Source organism: Lynx canadensis, chromosome A3 (assembly GCF_007474595.2).
Source record: "Lynx canadensis isolate LIC74 chromosome A3, mLynCan4.pri.v2, whole genome shotgun sequence".
NCBI lineage: Eukaryota > Metazoa > Chordata > Mammalia > Carnivora > Felidae > Lynx > Lynx canadensis.
In genome coordinates, this window is record NC_044305.1 from 31,686,881 (window position 1) to 31,703,359 (window position 16,479).

Genomic DNA, 16,479 nt, shown 5'->3' on the forward strand with positions numbered 1-16,479 from the left:
CTGGTTCCTAAAAGATATATATTTCCCCCTTATTTTTCTTCGAGAGCATTCCTGAGAAATGCTCTTCCCCATGGGTTCTTTTCTTTTCCTGTGGTAATAGTATTTACACTACTTGAGATAAGATTATATCCAGAACATTATCAGTAATCAAAAAGCTAAGTCTGCCCAATATGGTAAAGATGTCAGCTGCTCCCAAATTGATCCATAGATTTGATGCAATTCCTATCAAAATCCTAACAGATTTTTCTCATGCAGTTGACAGAAAACTGATTCTAAAATTTATATGAAAATGCAGAAGGCCAAGAATAACAGATACTCTCCTGAAGAAAAACAGGGTGGGAAGACCTTTTCCACCAGATATCAAGACTTCTTAAAAAGCTGTGGTGATAGAGAAAGTGTGATACTTCTCCAAGCATAAACAAATAGACCAATGAGATGATGAACTCTAGGGTTGTTGTTGTTGTGTGTGTGTGTGTGTGTGTGTGTGTGTGTGTGTGTGTGTTCAGTGACACTAAACAGCAGGTGGGTAAGGATGGTCAGTAAAAAAATTCTCAGAACAATTAAGTGGCAAAGCGGTAAAAAGTGTGACTGTACCCCTATCTCATTCCATGTTTATTGTAAGCCCTGGTTCCTAAGGAAAATATTTTTTCCTCTGTCATCCTGCTTTGAAAGAATTCCTTAGAAACGCTCCTGCCAAATGGTTTTTTTTTCTTAGTACATCGAGATCTAAATGTGAAAGGCAAAATAATAAAAAGTTTGTCAAATAATGAGAACAAAGAAAGGTAAGTCTGAATATAGGAACTGGCTGTGGGCCAATTCACAATAATGAAAAGACTTTTCTTGATGAGTAATAAGCTCAGCCCAAGCCCTGTCTGAGAAGCCACAAGATGACATTAATATTTTTAACCCTGTACTTTATGAGAAAGCAAGATAAAAGGGAAATTGATGAAATACTGGAATGTAGATGCTCCTGGAAGGTGGCAATGTTTAAGTACTATTGGCAATCAGTGCATTTTAAACAGCAGTTGGAACCCTTATATAATTTCAATAATAGTAGAAGAATTTCCCCCAGATCAGCACTCAAAGAAAGGCCTTTACTCAACACCTTCTTTTTCTGTACCCACTTCTTTACAGAGGTTTTATAAGACTCTTTTGTGCCAAGAATATTCTTTTCTGTTTGTTTGAAAATAATATCAGATTTCAGAAAAATGCAAAAATAGTATTAAAAATTCCCATATACCTTTCACCCCAATTTCCCAAATGTTGCCCTGCTTGCCTTAGTATTCTTTCTTTCTTTTCCTTTCTCTAACTCTATATTTTTCTAAAACATTTGGGGGTAAGTTGTATATATGACACCCTTTTATCTCTAGCTACTTCAACATGCCTTTCCTAAAAACAAAGACATTCTCTTACATAATCACAAGAACAATTCTCAAGATCAGGAAATTAACACTGTATTGTATTGTAATGATACAATATTTATCATGTAATCTACAGATCTTATTCAAATTTTACCAACTGCTCCACTAATATCCTTTTTAAGACTATTCTCTTAAATATCCTGCAGCCATGGTCCTGGGGAAATCATTCCCAGCCTTTTCAGGAAGATGTAGTGCATGCATAAAGAATTTGAGCCTCATTGATTTTCAGGAAAAAGACACTGAAACTTCCTTTTAGTTGTACATGCAGACATCTGCCTTCTCTAAAAAAGACTCCACATGATGGTTCACTCTATTCCTCAAAGCCTGTGTTATCAGAGAAGATTCTGAGCTGTTTCTCTTTGGTGCCCATATGCCTGCTTCTTTTTCCTGATTCCTCATTAGATTGAGAGAAGTCACATTAAAAATATCCTGGAAGATGTTTTCACCTTCCTCTCACAGAAAACAGAATGCCTTCTTATTTAAATTTTAAAGCCAGAGAGGATGAACAGTGCTTATGAGATGTACTAGATTCTACAAGCAGGTTATTACATGACCTGCCCCTGACACTAGGGCTCTGTTGTAAAGAAGTAATTAAAGGCCAAAGGGTAATAACCTACATGAATGCCCATCAGAAAGGGAACTGGTTAAATAAACTCCAGTTAATACAGTCAATGTAATACAGTGCCGCCATCTGAAAGAAGATGTAGCTATATATGCTCCAAAATAAATTAAGCCTAAACAACAGAAAGTGGTTAGGTAGAGTAGACTCTGCAGGGGGTTAATTAGGAATGTGGGGAAATAGAAGTAGAAGGGAGATGTTTCTAGTAAACTCTTTTGTGCCATGTGACTTAAAATTTTTTTCACTGTGTGTGTATGTTATGTGTTCAGAGAGAGAGATAATCACAAATAGTACATAGGTAGGTAGGCAGAAAGGTAGATAGATACGGATAGATAGAAAAATTGGTAGATAGATTTAAGACTAAAATTTTTAAAGAACGGCAGGTTCCATATTCTCCCTCTGCACCTTTTATTTTTAAAGCCATCATTGCTCCTTCCATGCCCCCCCACCGTTTAGTACTCTCTAGTTAGCAGGAGTTTTATTGATACTTCGCTGGGTAGTGGCGACACAAACCAGACTTAGTCCTAGATACACTCTCAACAAAACTGCACACGATACACAGCCTCATTGAAGGTGGCGTGGAGCGAGATGAGGAACAAGCTGGGGCAATCTATGCGGGACCTCTGCCTCTCCCCTCGCGTCAGATTTGCACTGCCTCCCCTCAAACTTTCATTCCGACGTCCGCCTCACTCCCACACCCGCTCCAGACCTCGAGCACCCGGGAGACTGGACTGGCGTAGATTTCCTCCCACTTGCGCCGCGGGCCCCCGGGGCCGCCTCCTGACGTCAGCGCTGAGCGGAGGGGGCGCAGCCTCCTGAATTCCCGCCCCTCCCGGCCCTGCGGCCCTGGCTTGCCCATTAAAAGAGCGGGGCCTGCGCCAACCGCGCCACACCGCGGGGACCAGGACGCACAGCTGCTTTCCCGGAGCATCTTTATCTCGCCTTCCGCCTGCATCCCACTCACCGGTCCAGTCGCCATCCTCTTCTCCGCGCAGATTCGGGAGAGCGGGGCCATGCAGCCGGCCGTGTTGCTGGGCCTCCTGGCAGCGGCAGTGGTGGCCGGTGAGTGGGCTCGGCGGGCTGTTCAGCACCGCGGACAGAGCTAGCCTTGGTCCTCCAGGGCGCTCCGGGAGTCTTGGCTTGTAGACACTGGGGGAGAGGAAGGGTTGGTTGAGTGGAAGGTTTTTCCATCTTGGTTGACATTCTTAATTTCTTCTCTTGGCTGGGTATTTTCCTTCAACTCCCCGCTTCATCGCCTGACTTGGAAAAAGCCAGAGGTCTTCTTAGCCCAACCAGAAGAGTCTCAGTCTTTTCATATCTGAGTTTTCCTGTAGATAGAAAGAAAACGTGCAGTGTCTCCGCGGAAACCCCAAATTTTGTGCTACCTCCTAAAATGTCACTCTCTCTCTACCTGTCTAGACGCTGTTAAAGCCTTAATATGTAACTGGAATGGAGTATTTCTTTGTTTTTTTAAAGCCAGAGGACTACAGAGACACAGGAGTCCATGTATTATCTATTAGTTGGCACCTGTGTAATTTCCTTTATTATTATTATTTAAACATGATGAGATGAAAGTAAGTCTTGTATGTATTCTTATATCTTTTAATTAACATGTTCATCTATATGTGTGTGTTCATGTATATGTCATGTACAAACTTAATGTATTTTTTTTTTATTTTATAGTTCCATTTCTGGGAAGAGGTAATTTCATACCCAAATTAATCCATTTTTAAGTTATGAATGGAAAGTGCAGTAGATATTTTGTCTTTTGTACTGCAGGAAAATAACAAGTATAAAATAACCACAAAATATCCTTGGAGAAGTTAAAAAAATCATTTTAGTCAATTTGGGAGGATGAAACTTAAAGTAGTAGATATCTGACAGTGTCTCTTTATGTGTGGAAGACTGCAGGATTAATCTTTCAAACTACTTTGAATCTTGAAGAAATGATCTCTGGAGATTGGAAAAAATGTGTGGTGTGTGTGTGTGTGTGTGTGTGTGTGTGTGTTCATGTGTATTGAAGTAAAATTTCTATGAGTATTGAGACCATTGGGAGGTAAATATGAACCATCATATTAAACTGGAGGTTTTCTGTGGCTATTTTAATGACCCCATAGGATATTGTTCTTTATCTGAGATTGAGACTCCTACCTGGAATTGAAGTATTGCCATCTATGAATATAAAGCTTTCATTGACAGCAATTGTTGGATACCAAATGTAAAGACATAAAATGAAAGCCAGTGGTAATTTATTTTACTGCAAGCTACAAGCATTTCAAATTTTCTAACATTCTTGTCACTCTTATACATTACCTATAAATGTTCTTAATTTAAATATTTTCAGAAACAAATTGCTTAAAATGCTATTGCTATGCTATATACATTGTGCTAGAGACAACAAAACAGAGATTTATTTTATTATAGTGGTAAAACACTTAGAGCTCTCCTATGCAAGAGAATATTTTAAGATGGGTTCATATTTTAATATCAGCTAAAATGGAGACATCACATTCTTTAAAAAAATTATTGAGCTATAATTCACATGCCATAAAACCCATATTTTTAAAGGGCAGAATTGAGTATATTCCGACATTGTGTAATCACTATCAAATGTCAGAAGTTTTTCATTACCCTAGAAAGAAACCCCTGTGCCCATTCCTGCCATCCACAAATGCCTGGAAATGAAACATGGTAGCTTTCAAGCAAAGTTTGTTATTTAGCAAAATCACAGGGATGAAGAAAACCTCAGGAAACCATTTGGTTCATTTCCTCCCCTTAAGAGCTTCTGAAGGGAGATCCATACCTTTCCATAGTAGCTACATGTGCACTCTAAAAATTAATATAAGTGAAGTTACTACATGATATCTATATTATACTGGGTAAAATGGTTTCTTCATTCAGATGAAGTTGCTTAACTTTTAAAAATTTTAGCTGTATTTTTATTGTGGAATCAAACCTTAGTTTGATAGTCTTATGAAATATCATACGTTTCAAGTTATTCTCGGGTATATCATACAATATTATTTGAAGATTTTCTATCATCTGATTACTTCACCTTTATCATAATTATTGGGTTTTCTTTGGTGCCTCTTGAATCTTTATACAAAAATAAGTTAAACTGCTTTAGGGGAATCAATGTGTCTTTAACTATCACTTTGCTGTTACAGATTCCATTGGAAAAAATACAGTGGAACTTAGGTGTCTCATCAAGGTGCGTAATGCACTTTTATAAGGAGACCTTAGTTCCTTTCCATCAAAAATAAATCTGAAGAGCCTCAATCAGAGAAATAGGACTGTTTGCAATAACAAACATGAGCTATAAATTGTTTAGAGTGAGTGCTCGCTTCAGCAGCACATATACCAAAAATTGTTTAGAGTGATAAAAGAAAAATATTTATCTCCTCCCAAATATGATAACTGCTAATACTTTGGCAATGCCAGTAGTTAATAAAAGCACCTATTTTACATATATGGAGAAAAAAAGAAAAGTTATTAGCAAGAAACTACATTACCAAAGAAGGTTTAGTAATGCTAAAGTTTAAAGAGGCATCTTCTAGTTTATTAGAGGAGTAATTCTCTCAGTCATTTCTTTCTAGAGAATTTTACAGATTCGGGTGCAAAGAATAAATGCCAAAGTGAAAATGTTTCCCAATAACAACCATTTGGGGGATAAAATAATGATCTAGCCAGTATATTTGGCCCTGGGTGCCAAAGGTAGGACATCTGGATCTTGTCTGAACTATGTTTTAGAAAGATAGTGGGGTCTTTTTACTTTGTTAGGCACTTCTCAAACATTTTACAAATGGTTTTAATATGCTGGATAGCTTTGGACTTCTTGAAACAATTGAAGTATATCCCAAGTCATGCTTTAAAAAAGGAAAATTAAGTTAGGTAAGTACATGAAATAGGTTTTATTCCTAGGTTGAGCCTGGGATGATGTGTAACTGATTAGAGACAGGCAGTTAAAGAGACTTGGAGAGTAAACATTTGGGGAGGAGAGGTCAGATTGCTGGTTAAAAATAAATTGCATTTGAGTAGCTTTCATCTCTGATGTCTGAGTTTTGCTCTTCCTTCAGCTAGCTCTTTTCTTGTCTCAGGGACCTAGAAGAATTTTGTGCACTGAGCTTCTTCAGCCATAATGGCAGCTGTCCACTCCAGGGAGTGTCAGGAGAACTGTGGAGATGGACCTACACGTAAATGCTTTGAGCTTCTCCAATGGAAAGGGCTTAGACAGAACAGAGTCAAAGCGAAAGATAAAAGAATCAAAGAAGCTTTGAAAGAAAAAAAATGGCATTGGAAAATTAAAAGCACTTGAAGCATTTCCTAAGAAGACAAAGACACTTTATTTTTTTAAATTTTTTTTTCAACGTTTATTTATTTTTGGGACAGAGAGAGACAGAGCATGAACGGGGGAGGGGCAGAGAGAGAGGGAGACACAGAATCGGAAACAGGCTCCAGGCTCTGAGCCATCAGCCCAGAGCCTGACGCGGGGCTCGAACTCACGGACCGCGAGATCGTGACCTGGCTGAAGTCGGACGCTTAACCGACTGCGCCACCCAGGCGCCCCGACAAAGACACTTTAATCGCTGGTTCAAAACAAGCAAAATCTTATGAAATTTAATTTAAATAAATTAAGATTTACTGTTTAAAAATATTCTGATAATCCAGTTGTTAAACACCTATTTCATATATGATATTATTAACTAGAATCAGATCCCTCCCCTGCTGTTTACAGCCAACATGGGGAAAGGGAAACACAACACTGATACACATGCGTAAGCAAGCTTGTTCAGAAAAAGGACTGGGGGTAAAAACAAGGTAATTAGTTATGTAAAATAATCACAACCATGACTTCAAAAATGAAATGAGTTGTGGGGAGGATATTTTGGTGGGGACAGCAATAGGTAGAGGGAATCACAAATCTTTACCCATTTTGGGTAGGCATAAGGGTTGAGGAGGGTACCCTGGTTTCATTTAAAGTAGGTTTTCAATCTTTTATTGAAGTATAATGTCCAATTAGAAAACTGCACAGATCATAAGTATATGGATTAATGAATTTTTCTCTCATTGAGCACATCTGCATAATCAGTACCGCAATCAAGAAACAGAACATTGCCAGTATTTCAGAAGCTCTCTTTGTCTGTCGTCTGGATTTGATTTATACTGCATATAAGATAGTATTCATTTCTAAATCATGTTTAAGACATTGCTAGGGAAAACAGGTGTGTGTGTGTGTGTGTGTGTGTGTGTGTACATGAGCAACTGGGGCAATTATGACTCCTGGACCAATCTTACCCAGCTATCTCCACTCTGCTCAGCTGTGACTCTGCCACTCTTTCCAAGTAATGTGCAAGGAGTGGGAGTGATTTTGTGAGTTTGGGGTCACACAGCTTCCAAAAATCAGCTCAAGTCATTTCCCTTTTCTTTTTCTCCTTCAAAGCAGTCAGTTCTGTGCCAGTGGATAACAGGAACCACAATGAAGAAATGGTAAGTTGAAATGGAAGTCTAGAATGAATACCTTCATCTAGACTCTAGATTCTCCCACTCCTTATCATACCAAACAAACAAACAAACAAACAAAAGAAACAACAAGAATAAAAAAACCTACAAAATAGTGTTACAAAGCCAGGTTTTCATGGGGAATGGGGGCAAAGGATGTCCCTCCTGCCTTGGGATCTCACTTCCTTCCCAGTGTCTTTAGTGCTCCTGAGGATAGCTGTCATCACTATTTTCCTTTGGATCTGCAAGAAATGGGGGGGGGGGTAAGGTAGTTCTCTTCTCTTGTGTAATCTTGACCCAGTGCCATTGTGCAGTGTTCTGTGGAAAAGCCTGGGATGTTTCATGATGGTCCTGTAAATCTACATTTCTGCCCCAAGGATCCCACACCAGTATAGGCCACAGAGCCGACCCTCTCTCTACAGCAGCTCTGGTTTTGGTTAGGCCATCATCCCAGTGACACCAGCTTTTGCCAACCTGCTTTTGGTTTCCCCCCAGGTGACTCGCTGCATCATCGAGGTCCTCTCAAATGCCCTGTCAAAGTCCAATGCTCCACCCATCACCCCTGAGTGTCGCCAAGTCCTGAAAAAGAGTAAGTGTCCTACACTGCAGGAGATCTTTGTCCCTCAGGTGATCCTTCCTCCTGCTTGCTCCACTTCAGCTTCCACTTTACCTCCAAATGAGGGGAGAATCAGGGGAGTGGGTAATGCAATGGAAAGAGTACAGACTAGACTAGTATCTGAGGAGACAGAAGATATGGCTTCTAGTCCCAATCTGCCACTTAATAGCTGTGTGACCATGGGGAAAGACCTCTTGCCTTTCTGGGCTTATTTTCTCAAAGTAAAATAAGGGAGTTGAACTCAATGATAGTCTTTGAGATGTCTATCAGTTCTTAAATTCCTTGGTTCCAGAGTTTGGATTTTTAGAACAGGCTTTTACTTGGGTGGAGGGAGGTGTGGGGAGTGCTTTTTTGTTATTAGGTAGTAGGGGTTAAGTGTTCTGGGAGTGTTGGAAGACAAAAAGATAGAAGTAGATCTTAATTATTCTTCTCCCTGCCTTCTGCTCTTCTGACAGTGAGAAGTTACAAGCTTGAAGGGCGACTTGGAAACTTCTGCCCTCTTTACACGACAGATTGTTTAAGCCATTTTCATTTACAGCTGATTAGAATGGGAGGTACTACCAAATGGTAGAGGTTAGGCCTGAGAACTGAAAAGGGGAGGGTAAAAGCAGAGCATTCAGTGAGTCAGAGCAATGACCTTCTGAATCTAGAGTGGGATGTATTCTCTATACAAATCAACTTCTGTCGAAGACAAAATCTGAACAGTAATGCAAGCAGTATCCATTGGGCATTGACATTAAAAGATCAATTTCTCAAAACTATGCTGTCTCTTTTAAAATTTTTTTAACATTTATTTATTTTTGAGAGAGAGAGAGAGAGAGAATGAGTAGGGAGGGCAGAGAGAGAGAGAGGGAGACACAGAATCTGAAGCAGACTCCAGGCTCTGAGCTCTCAACACAGAATCTGATGTGGAGCTTGAACTCATGAACTGAGAGATCATGACCTGAGCTGAAGTTGGATGCTTAACCAACTGAGCCACCCAGGCGCCCTTATGCTGCTTCTTTTATACATGAAGTCAAACTGATGCAAACAAATCCAAAAACCACTGTTCTCTTCAACACCTTCTCTGCTTTTCAATTTTTAGTGAGGCTGGGAATGGTGATCTATTTTTTTTTTCTTGTCACCTCCAAAATCTCTTGTTGCAGGAGAATACTCTTGCTATTGCTGCACACGAGCCCTCATACATAAAATGGTAAAAACAAGTATTGGCAATTGACCAAAAGAGTAACCTAGCAGGACTCAATCCACCATTGGAGGCTTCAGGGTAATTATAGTAGATGTGGGGACCTGAGTCTGCAGGGGCCCCATGAACAATGGGAGGAAGCTTCCCTACCAATCCCAGCCTAGACATCTCTTTCTGGATTTCTCCCGAACTTTCTTTTCCAGCCATTACAGGGAATGTGTACAAACAGAATGAATCTTCAGGCAGGGACAAAAGGCAGCTCCTCTGGGCAGACCCATCTCACTATCTCCCTTCTCTTTGTTTCGTTTACCAGATGGATGCAAAAGTGTGGGGTTTGCCATACTAGGTCATCAAAGAACTGTGATTGCTTAGGAAGAGCTGTTGAATGTCGGATTCTGCTTGCCTGCTCAGCCCTTACTTTGTGGCCATGGCAATTCTAGCCTCCCCTTATCACTGACTGTGCCCTGGGGTCTTTTGATGTCCTTTGAGACAGCCTCAGGGAAACTGGTTAAAATCTAATGACTCATGTCTAACAGGACCCTGGTGACACTGCACCCAAGAACTACACAAGGGTTTAAGAGCTCCTCTGGGTTGCAGACTCAGACATCAGCCAGGGCCAGACAGATAGCATAAGGAATAAGGCAGAATAGGAAGTAACTCACAGACTGGAAGATACATGTCCGTTCTGGAGGGGGTGAGGGTACAGGGGGAGATATTTTTCTGCTCCAACCGAGAAATATAGACTTTATTATCAGATTTGGGATTTTTCAAGAGAAGTGAAAATTTGGATTTGTAAGCAATATCTCCTGGTATTTGAGTATTGCCTCTGAATTCAAAATTGCTAAAAATGCTATTTAGGCCAAAAAGAACTCACCTCTGGGTTACTAGTTTGTGGCTTCTGCCCGATTCTAGTTTTCTCTCCTGCTGATATGTCTTAAGCTGATCAGAAGACCGGTAGAGGTTTTGGCCAGCTGGATGGATGAATTCTCCCTCCCACCTGTAGCTCATCTCCATCTCCACTCCCCACTCTCTTCAGCATGTCTGTGGAGCAAGCATACGCTTACTGAGTAAATGAGCACTGGGAGAGTGGAAGAGAATCACTGTTTGTGGCTTGAAGAGACCTCGGGGAATACATAGTCCATTTCTTAATAGGTACGAGAATCTCTTTGTCCAGGTTAATCTGGTTATCCTTGCAACATGAAAGTTAGGGATGGAAGGTACATTTCCCCCCATTTTTACTTGAAAGTAAGGACGGGCTTCACACCTTGGTTTTACAGATTGACAGTGACTATGTGCTGCTAATCACAGTACTCTGATCTCACCTGTGGGGACTTAAAGCTAAATTTAGGAGGAAGTGCTAAGCCTCAGTAACAAGCTGCTACAGGGAGCACACATATAACTGGGGAAAAAGAAAAATACTTCTGTTCCTGACCAGTAGGCAGTAGGAAAGGGGTGACACAGCCCCTGCCCTGGAAAGCTGAGATCCTGTCTGATCAGGGTTATGTCATCTGACTCTCAGAATGATGTCAGTCTCTGCCCAAAGCCTCCTTGCTTACCTATGCCTACTTGGACAACCTCACCTGCCTCAATGTTGCACTGGCTCTTAAAAGACAAAATCACTGGAAAGGCACCAGCTCTTAGATGTCTGGGTGTGAAAGGTCAGAGACATTTCAGTTGATTCATAAAACATGAGAATGTTATCATGCCAGGCTGGGCTTTAAGCAGAGAGGTACAGACCATCTTGCTATTTTTTCGACATTTTTACAAAGACCCAATTTTGCAAACGTCAGTTCAAAATGACTCATCAGTACTGTTTTGTAGAAATATAATGTGAACCACAAATATAATTTCAAATTTCTTAGTGGCCACATTAAAAAAGTAAAAAGAGACAGGTGAAATTAATATTCATAATATATTTTATTTTTATCTAATACATTTTATTCAATATATAATTCTTATACAACCAATAGATTTATTTATTTTATTAAAGTTTTTTTTAAGTAATCTCTATGTCTAACATGGGGCTCAAACTCATGACCCCGAGATCAAGAGTTGCATGCTCTTCCAACCGAGCCAGTCAGGTGCCCCCACACCTAATGTATTTATAATATATATTATCCAATACATCCCAAGTATTATTTCAATATATAATCAATATGAAAAATTGAGATGTTTTGCTTTTTTTTTTCATACAAAGTCTTAGAAATCTGGTAGGCATCTTACACTTATAGCTCATCTCAGTTTGGATCAGCCGCATTTCAAATACTGAGTAGCCACCAAAGGCTGATAGCACAGTGGGACAGTGCAGATGTAGCCCCAGAGTTAGGAGAGGCTTGGGCTTCAGGAGTTCTGTCTGAACTCAGTGACAAGTTGAAATTCAAGGCCTTCCAGCTATCATTCAGACAGCGTTAGCTGCATATCTCCTCTCATGGGACTCCCCTGAATTAAGGAGGATTTAGTAAAAGAGCTACTGACATCTGGAAAAGATAGAACACATTCAATTGAAATACCAGTTATACCATCTACTGTTGACTAATGAAACACAAAGATAACTCAGTATACTGATTTTCATCTTGAACATCTGAGAATATGTTGGGCAGATAGGACCCGAGTGATGGAAGAAATGGTTCTTTCTACTGCTGTACAGTTTTCTAAGGGAAGAAATATACCCACTTCTTGTCACCAGTTAGTAAGTTATATTGTCACTTACTGCTACCTTGGGTCTACACAGTTGATTGAATAAAAAAAAGGCTGATAAACTAATAATTTAAAATTTTACATCCTCCTTTGAATCCTGATGTTTCCCTTTGGCTATTTAACTTCATTTAGCTGGATTCTAGTTAGAGCTATTTACATAGTGCTAATTTTTTAGATCTTACTTACAGCCAATATAGAAAGAAGGGTCCCTAAATACACCTTTCTGAATTTCACTCTTTGTCTGCAAAAAGAGGAGGTTGAACAAGATGAATTCAAAGGTTTCTTCTGGCTCTAAAGTCTAACATTTCATAAATCTCTATTTGGATTTCCATTTTATCATTAATAGTACCGAGAAACGCTGGTTGGGTGCTATGAAAAAAGTGAAAATAGAAATCGTTTATTATTAGATTTAACACAGCCAAGGAGCTTTCATACCGTTTGCTTTCAAAAGTAATCTGAGTATATTTTTCATTAACTTAAAAAATTACCCAAGTGGGGTGCCTGAATGGTTCAGTCGGTTGAGCATGCAACACTTGGTTTTGGCTCAGGTCATTATCTCGAGGTTGGTGGGTTCGGGCCCCACATCAGGGATCCACGCTGACAGTGAGATTCTCTCTCTCCTGCTCTCTCTGCCCCTCCCCCACTCACTCTATCTCTCTCAAAAATAAACTTCAAACAATTACTCAAGTGATTTTTCAGGTCCTTACGTTTTGCAGTGATCACTGAGGCTGGTGCTTGTTGAACCACAAGCAATTCTGAAGTTATGCTTATGCTTTTTTATTTTCATGTTAGGTAGAAAAGAGGTCAAAGATGAAGAGAAAAATGAAAATGAAAACACACGATTTGAAGTAAGGTTGTTAAGAAACCCAGCTGATGCCTCAGAAGCCCACAGGCCTTCTGGTAGGGAGGAAACAAGAGCCCCAGGGGAGGATACCCAAGGCCTGACAATGGCAGACACAGCGGGAGGTGGGCATAGCCGAGAAGAAGCAGGTGAACCCCAAGGAGGCCTCTACCCCTCTAACAGTCAAGTCTCCAAAGAAGCAAAGACACACCATTCTGAGAAAACCGAGGAAGAGGACAGGAAGGAAGAGGAGGGAGAGAAATACCAGAAAACGGAGCATGGGAAAGATGACAGTGAAGAGAAAAACCTGGAAGAGCCAGAAGAGACACAAAATGCCTTTCTCAACAAAAGAAACCAGGCTACTGCTAAGAAAAAAGAGGACTTAGTTACCAGATATGGTATACACTCTGCTGGGCCGCCTGAGGAGATGACACACAGTCGAGAGAGGAGTAGCCAGGAGAGTCGTGAGGACACAAGAAGCCAGGAGAAACACCTTCAAGAGTCTAAAAACCAAGTTGGGAGCCAGGAAGAATCTGAGGAAAGTCAGGAAGATGCTGGCCCTGAGGTGGACAAACGACGCTGGAAGCCAAGACACCACCATGGGAGGAGCAGGCCTGACAGGTCCTCTCAAGAAGGGAAACCTCCCTCCGATGAGAGGGGACACTTTCGTGAGGAATCGGAGTCAAACGTGGGCATGTCCACTGTAGGGGAAAGGAGGGACCATTATCCAGCCCACTACAGGGCTTCAGAGGAAGAAGAACCTGAATATGGGGAAGAAGTGAAGAGTTACCCAGCTGTCCAGGCTCCTGAGGACCTGGAGCAGGGACAATATGGCAGCAGAGGAAGTGAGGACTACAGGGCTCCAAGACCTCCCAGTGAGGAGAGCCAGGAGGAGGACAAGAGAAATGGCCCCAGCTCAGAGCTTGACAAGATGGCACATGGATATAATGAAGAAAGTGAGGAAGAGAGGGTCCGAGAAGGGGGACACCACTATAGAACCAGAGGAGGGGAACCAGGTGCATATTCCATTCCAGACAATAAACAAGAAAAACGGTTCTTGGGTGAAGGACACTACCGTGTTCAAGAAAGCCAGATGGACAAGGCAAGGAGGCATCCACAAGGCGAGTGGAAAGAGCAGGACAGAAATTACCTCAACTATGGTGAAGAAGGAGCCCAAGGGAAGTGGCAGCAGCAGGAGGACCTGGAAGATGCTAAAGAGAGCAGGGAAGAAGCTAGACTTCAAGGCAAACAGTATACTCCCCTTCACACCACTGACAAGAGGAAGAGATTAGGGGAGCTGCTCAACACATACTATGACCCTCCTCAGTGGAAGAGCAGCCATTTTGAGAGAAAAGACAACATGGATGACAATTTTCTTGAGGGTGAAGAAGAAAATGGGCTGACCTTGAATGAGAAGAACTTCTTCCCGGAATACAACTATGACTTGTGGGAGAAAAAGCCCTTCGAAGAGGACGTGAATTGGGGCTATGAGAAGAGAAATCTCCCCCTCAAACTGGATCTGAAAAGGCAGTATGACAGAGTGGCTGAACTGGACCAGCTCCTTCACTACAGGAAGAAGTCAGCTGAATTTCCAGACTTTTATGACTCTGAGGAGCAGATGAGCCCACGCCATGCAGCAGAAAATGAAAAGGACAGGGCCGGCCAGGGAGTTCTGACAGAGGAAGAGGTACAGTGTGGGGCTTTTGCTTAAAATTAATTTAAGATGGTTAATGTTGATATGTTCAAGACTATCTGATATTAATGTGGAGAAATTGGTGGGAATCAATTACCATGAGAATCTACCCCCATAAGAGAGTGGAGATAACCTCTGGGTTTGAGTCCATTGTCCATATCCCTGTGCACTCACTCTACTGCAGTGCTTCTCAACCTTTGCTGCACATTGGAATCACCTGCAAGCCTTGAGTAATTACTGATGTTTGGACCCACCTCCAGGGATTCTGTGTATTTGGTACTGGGTACTATGTGGGCATGAGGATTTTTCAAAGCTCCCAGTCATTGTTCAGTCAAGGTTGACAACCACTATTTTGGTGTCTTCTTGGTCATTTAACTTTTCACCACTATTTCCCAGGGGAAGAAAGAACAGATGATATAGAAATTAATTGCTTTAGTCTATCTTAGTTTTTAATTTTTTAAACGTTTATTTTTGAGAGACAGAGAAAGAGCATGAGTGGGGGAGGGGCAGAGAGAGAGGGAAACACAGAATGTGAAGCAGGCTCCATCCAGACTCTGAGCTGTCAGCACAGAGCCCGAGAGCAGGGCTTGAACCCACGAGCCGTGAGATCATGACCTGAGCTGAAGTCAGTCTCTTAACCCAGTCACCCAGGCACCCCATTTTAGTCTATCAGCTAAAGATATCACCCCATTTTGTTATCAGCTACTGGACTATAACAATTAGTTTACATCTTGGAGAGTTAACATTATCAGAACTGTACCAGCCTGAACAATGATTTTTTCCTAATATTATGTTGGTTGGTGTTTCTCAAACTTGAACGTGCATAAGAATCTCAAGAGATTCCTAGACTTCAGGGTTTCTGATTGAGTAGGTCCTTGGGTGAGGCCCGAGAATCTGAATTTCTGACAAGTTCCTTGGAGATGCTGATGCTTCTGGTGAGGGGACCACACTTTGAGCACCACTGATGGTAGGGTGTCTCATATGACTTCTAACATATCAAATATTCCCCTTTCTGTTCATACTCCTTCAAACTACAATAAAACTAATTGATCTGAGACCTCATGCCTCCACTTTTCTGTATTTTCTAGGAAAAAGAACTTGAAAACTTGGCTGCAATGGATTTGGAACTACAGAAAATAGCTGAGAAGTTCAGTGGCAACCGAAGAGGCTGATGGTTGTTGGAGCAAAGGGCCGTTTTAAAGAAGCAACTCTCACATTATCTATTTTCCACTCACTTCACTGAAAGACACCATTTATTTACCCAAGAGCAGAAAGTAGAATTCACTATTCATTAAATGTTTGACACAATTTGGAAATGCTTTAATTTTTGCCAGAATGCTATTGAAAATATGAATAGCATGACTTGTAGCATATCCTTTCTTGCAAAATAGACATATCAACATGCTTGTGACAACGATTGTGCTATCATCTTTGAAAAAATATGTTTGTCTTGGTTTGAAACAATAAAAGATTCATCTGAGACCAAAGCTTCATGTTGTTAGCTTCCTTTGGGCATCTCAGGGTGGAGTGTGACTTTCGAATCCATTCTTTAAAGTAAATTTGACTATGTGGATGGAACTAGAGGGTATTATGCTAAGTGAAATTAGTCAGAGAAAGACAAATATCATAGGACTTTACTCACATGAGGACTTTAAGATACAAAACAGATGAACATAAGGGAAGGGAAGCAAAAATACTATAAAAATAGGGAAGGGGACAAAACATGAGACTCTTTTTTTTTCTTTTTAAAAAAATTTTTTAATGTTTATTTATTTTTGAGACAGAGAGAGACAGAGCATGAGTGGGGGATGGGCAGAGAGAGAGAGACATAGACTCCAAAGCAGGCTCCAGGCTCTGAGCTCTTAGCACAGAGCCCAACGCAGGGCTCAAACCCACAAACTGTGAGATCA

At 41.0% G+C, this 16,479-nt stretch overlaps 1 protein-coding gene across 2 annotated transcripts; it reads left to right on the top strand.

Annotated features, from left to right (window-relative positions):
* The first annotated feature begins 2,970 nt into the window (after nucleotides 1-2,970).
* Nucleotides 2,971-16,056, top strand: CHGB (chromogranin B). 2 transcript variants are annotated; one of them, XM_030310057.1, is made up of 5 exons: nucleotides 2,971-3,102; nucleotides 7,481-7,527; nucleotides 8,035-8,128; nucleotides 12,828-14,563; nucleotides 15,658-16,056. In XM_030310057.1, the coding sequence occupies exons 1-5, from the start codon at nucleotides 3,054-3,056 to the stop codon at nucleotides 15,739-15,741; spliced, it is 2,010 nt and encodes a 669-aa protein (XP_030165917.1). In that variant the 5' UTR covers nucleotides 2,971-3,053; the 3' UTR covers nucleotides 15,742-16,056. The 2 variants fall into 2 exon arrangements, with proteins under 2 accessions (XP_030165917.1, XP_030165918.1); XM_030310058.1 differs by having other exon boundaries at nucleotides 3,044-3,102; nucleotides 7,484-7,527.
* Nucleotides 16,057-16,479: the final 423 nt, after the last annotated feature.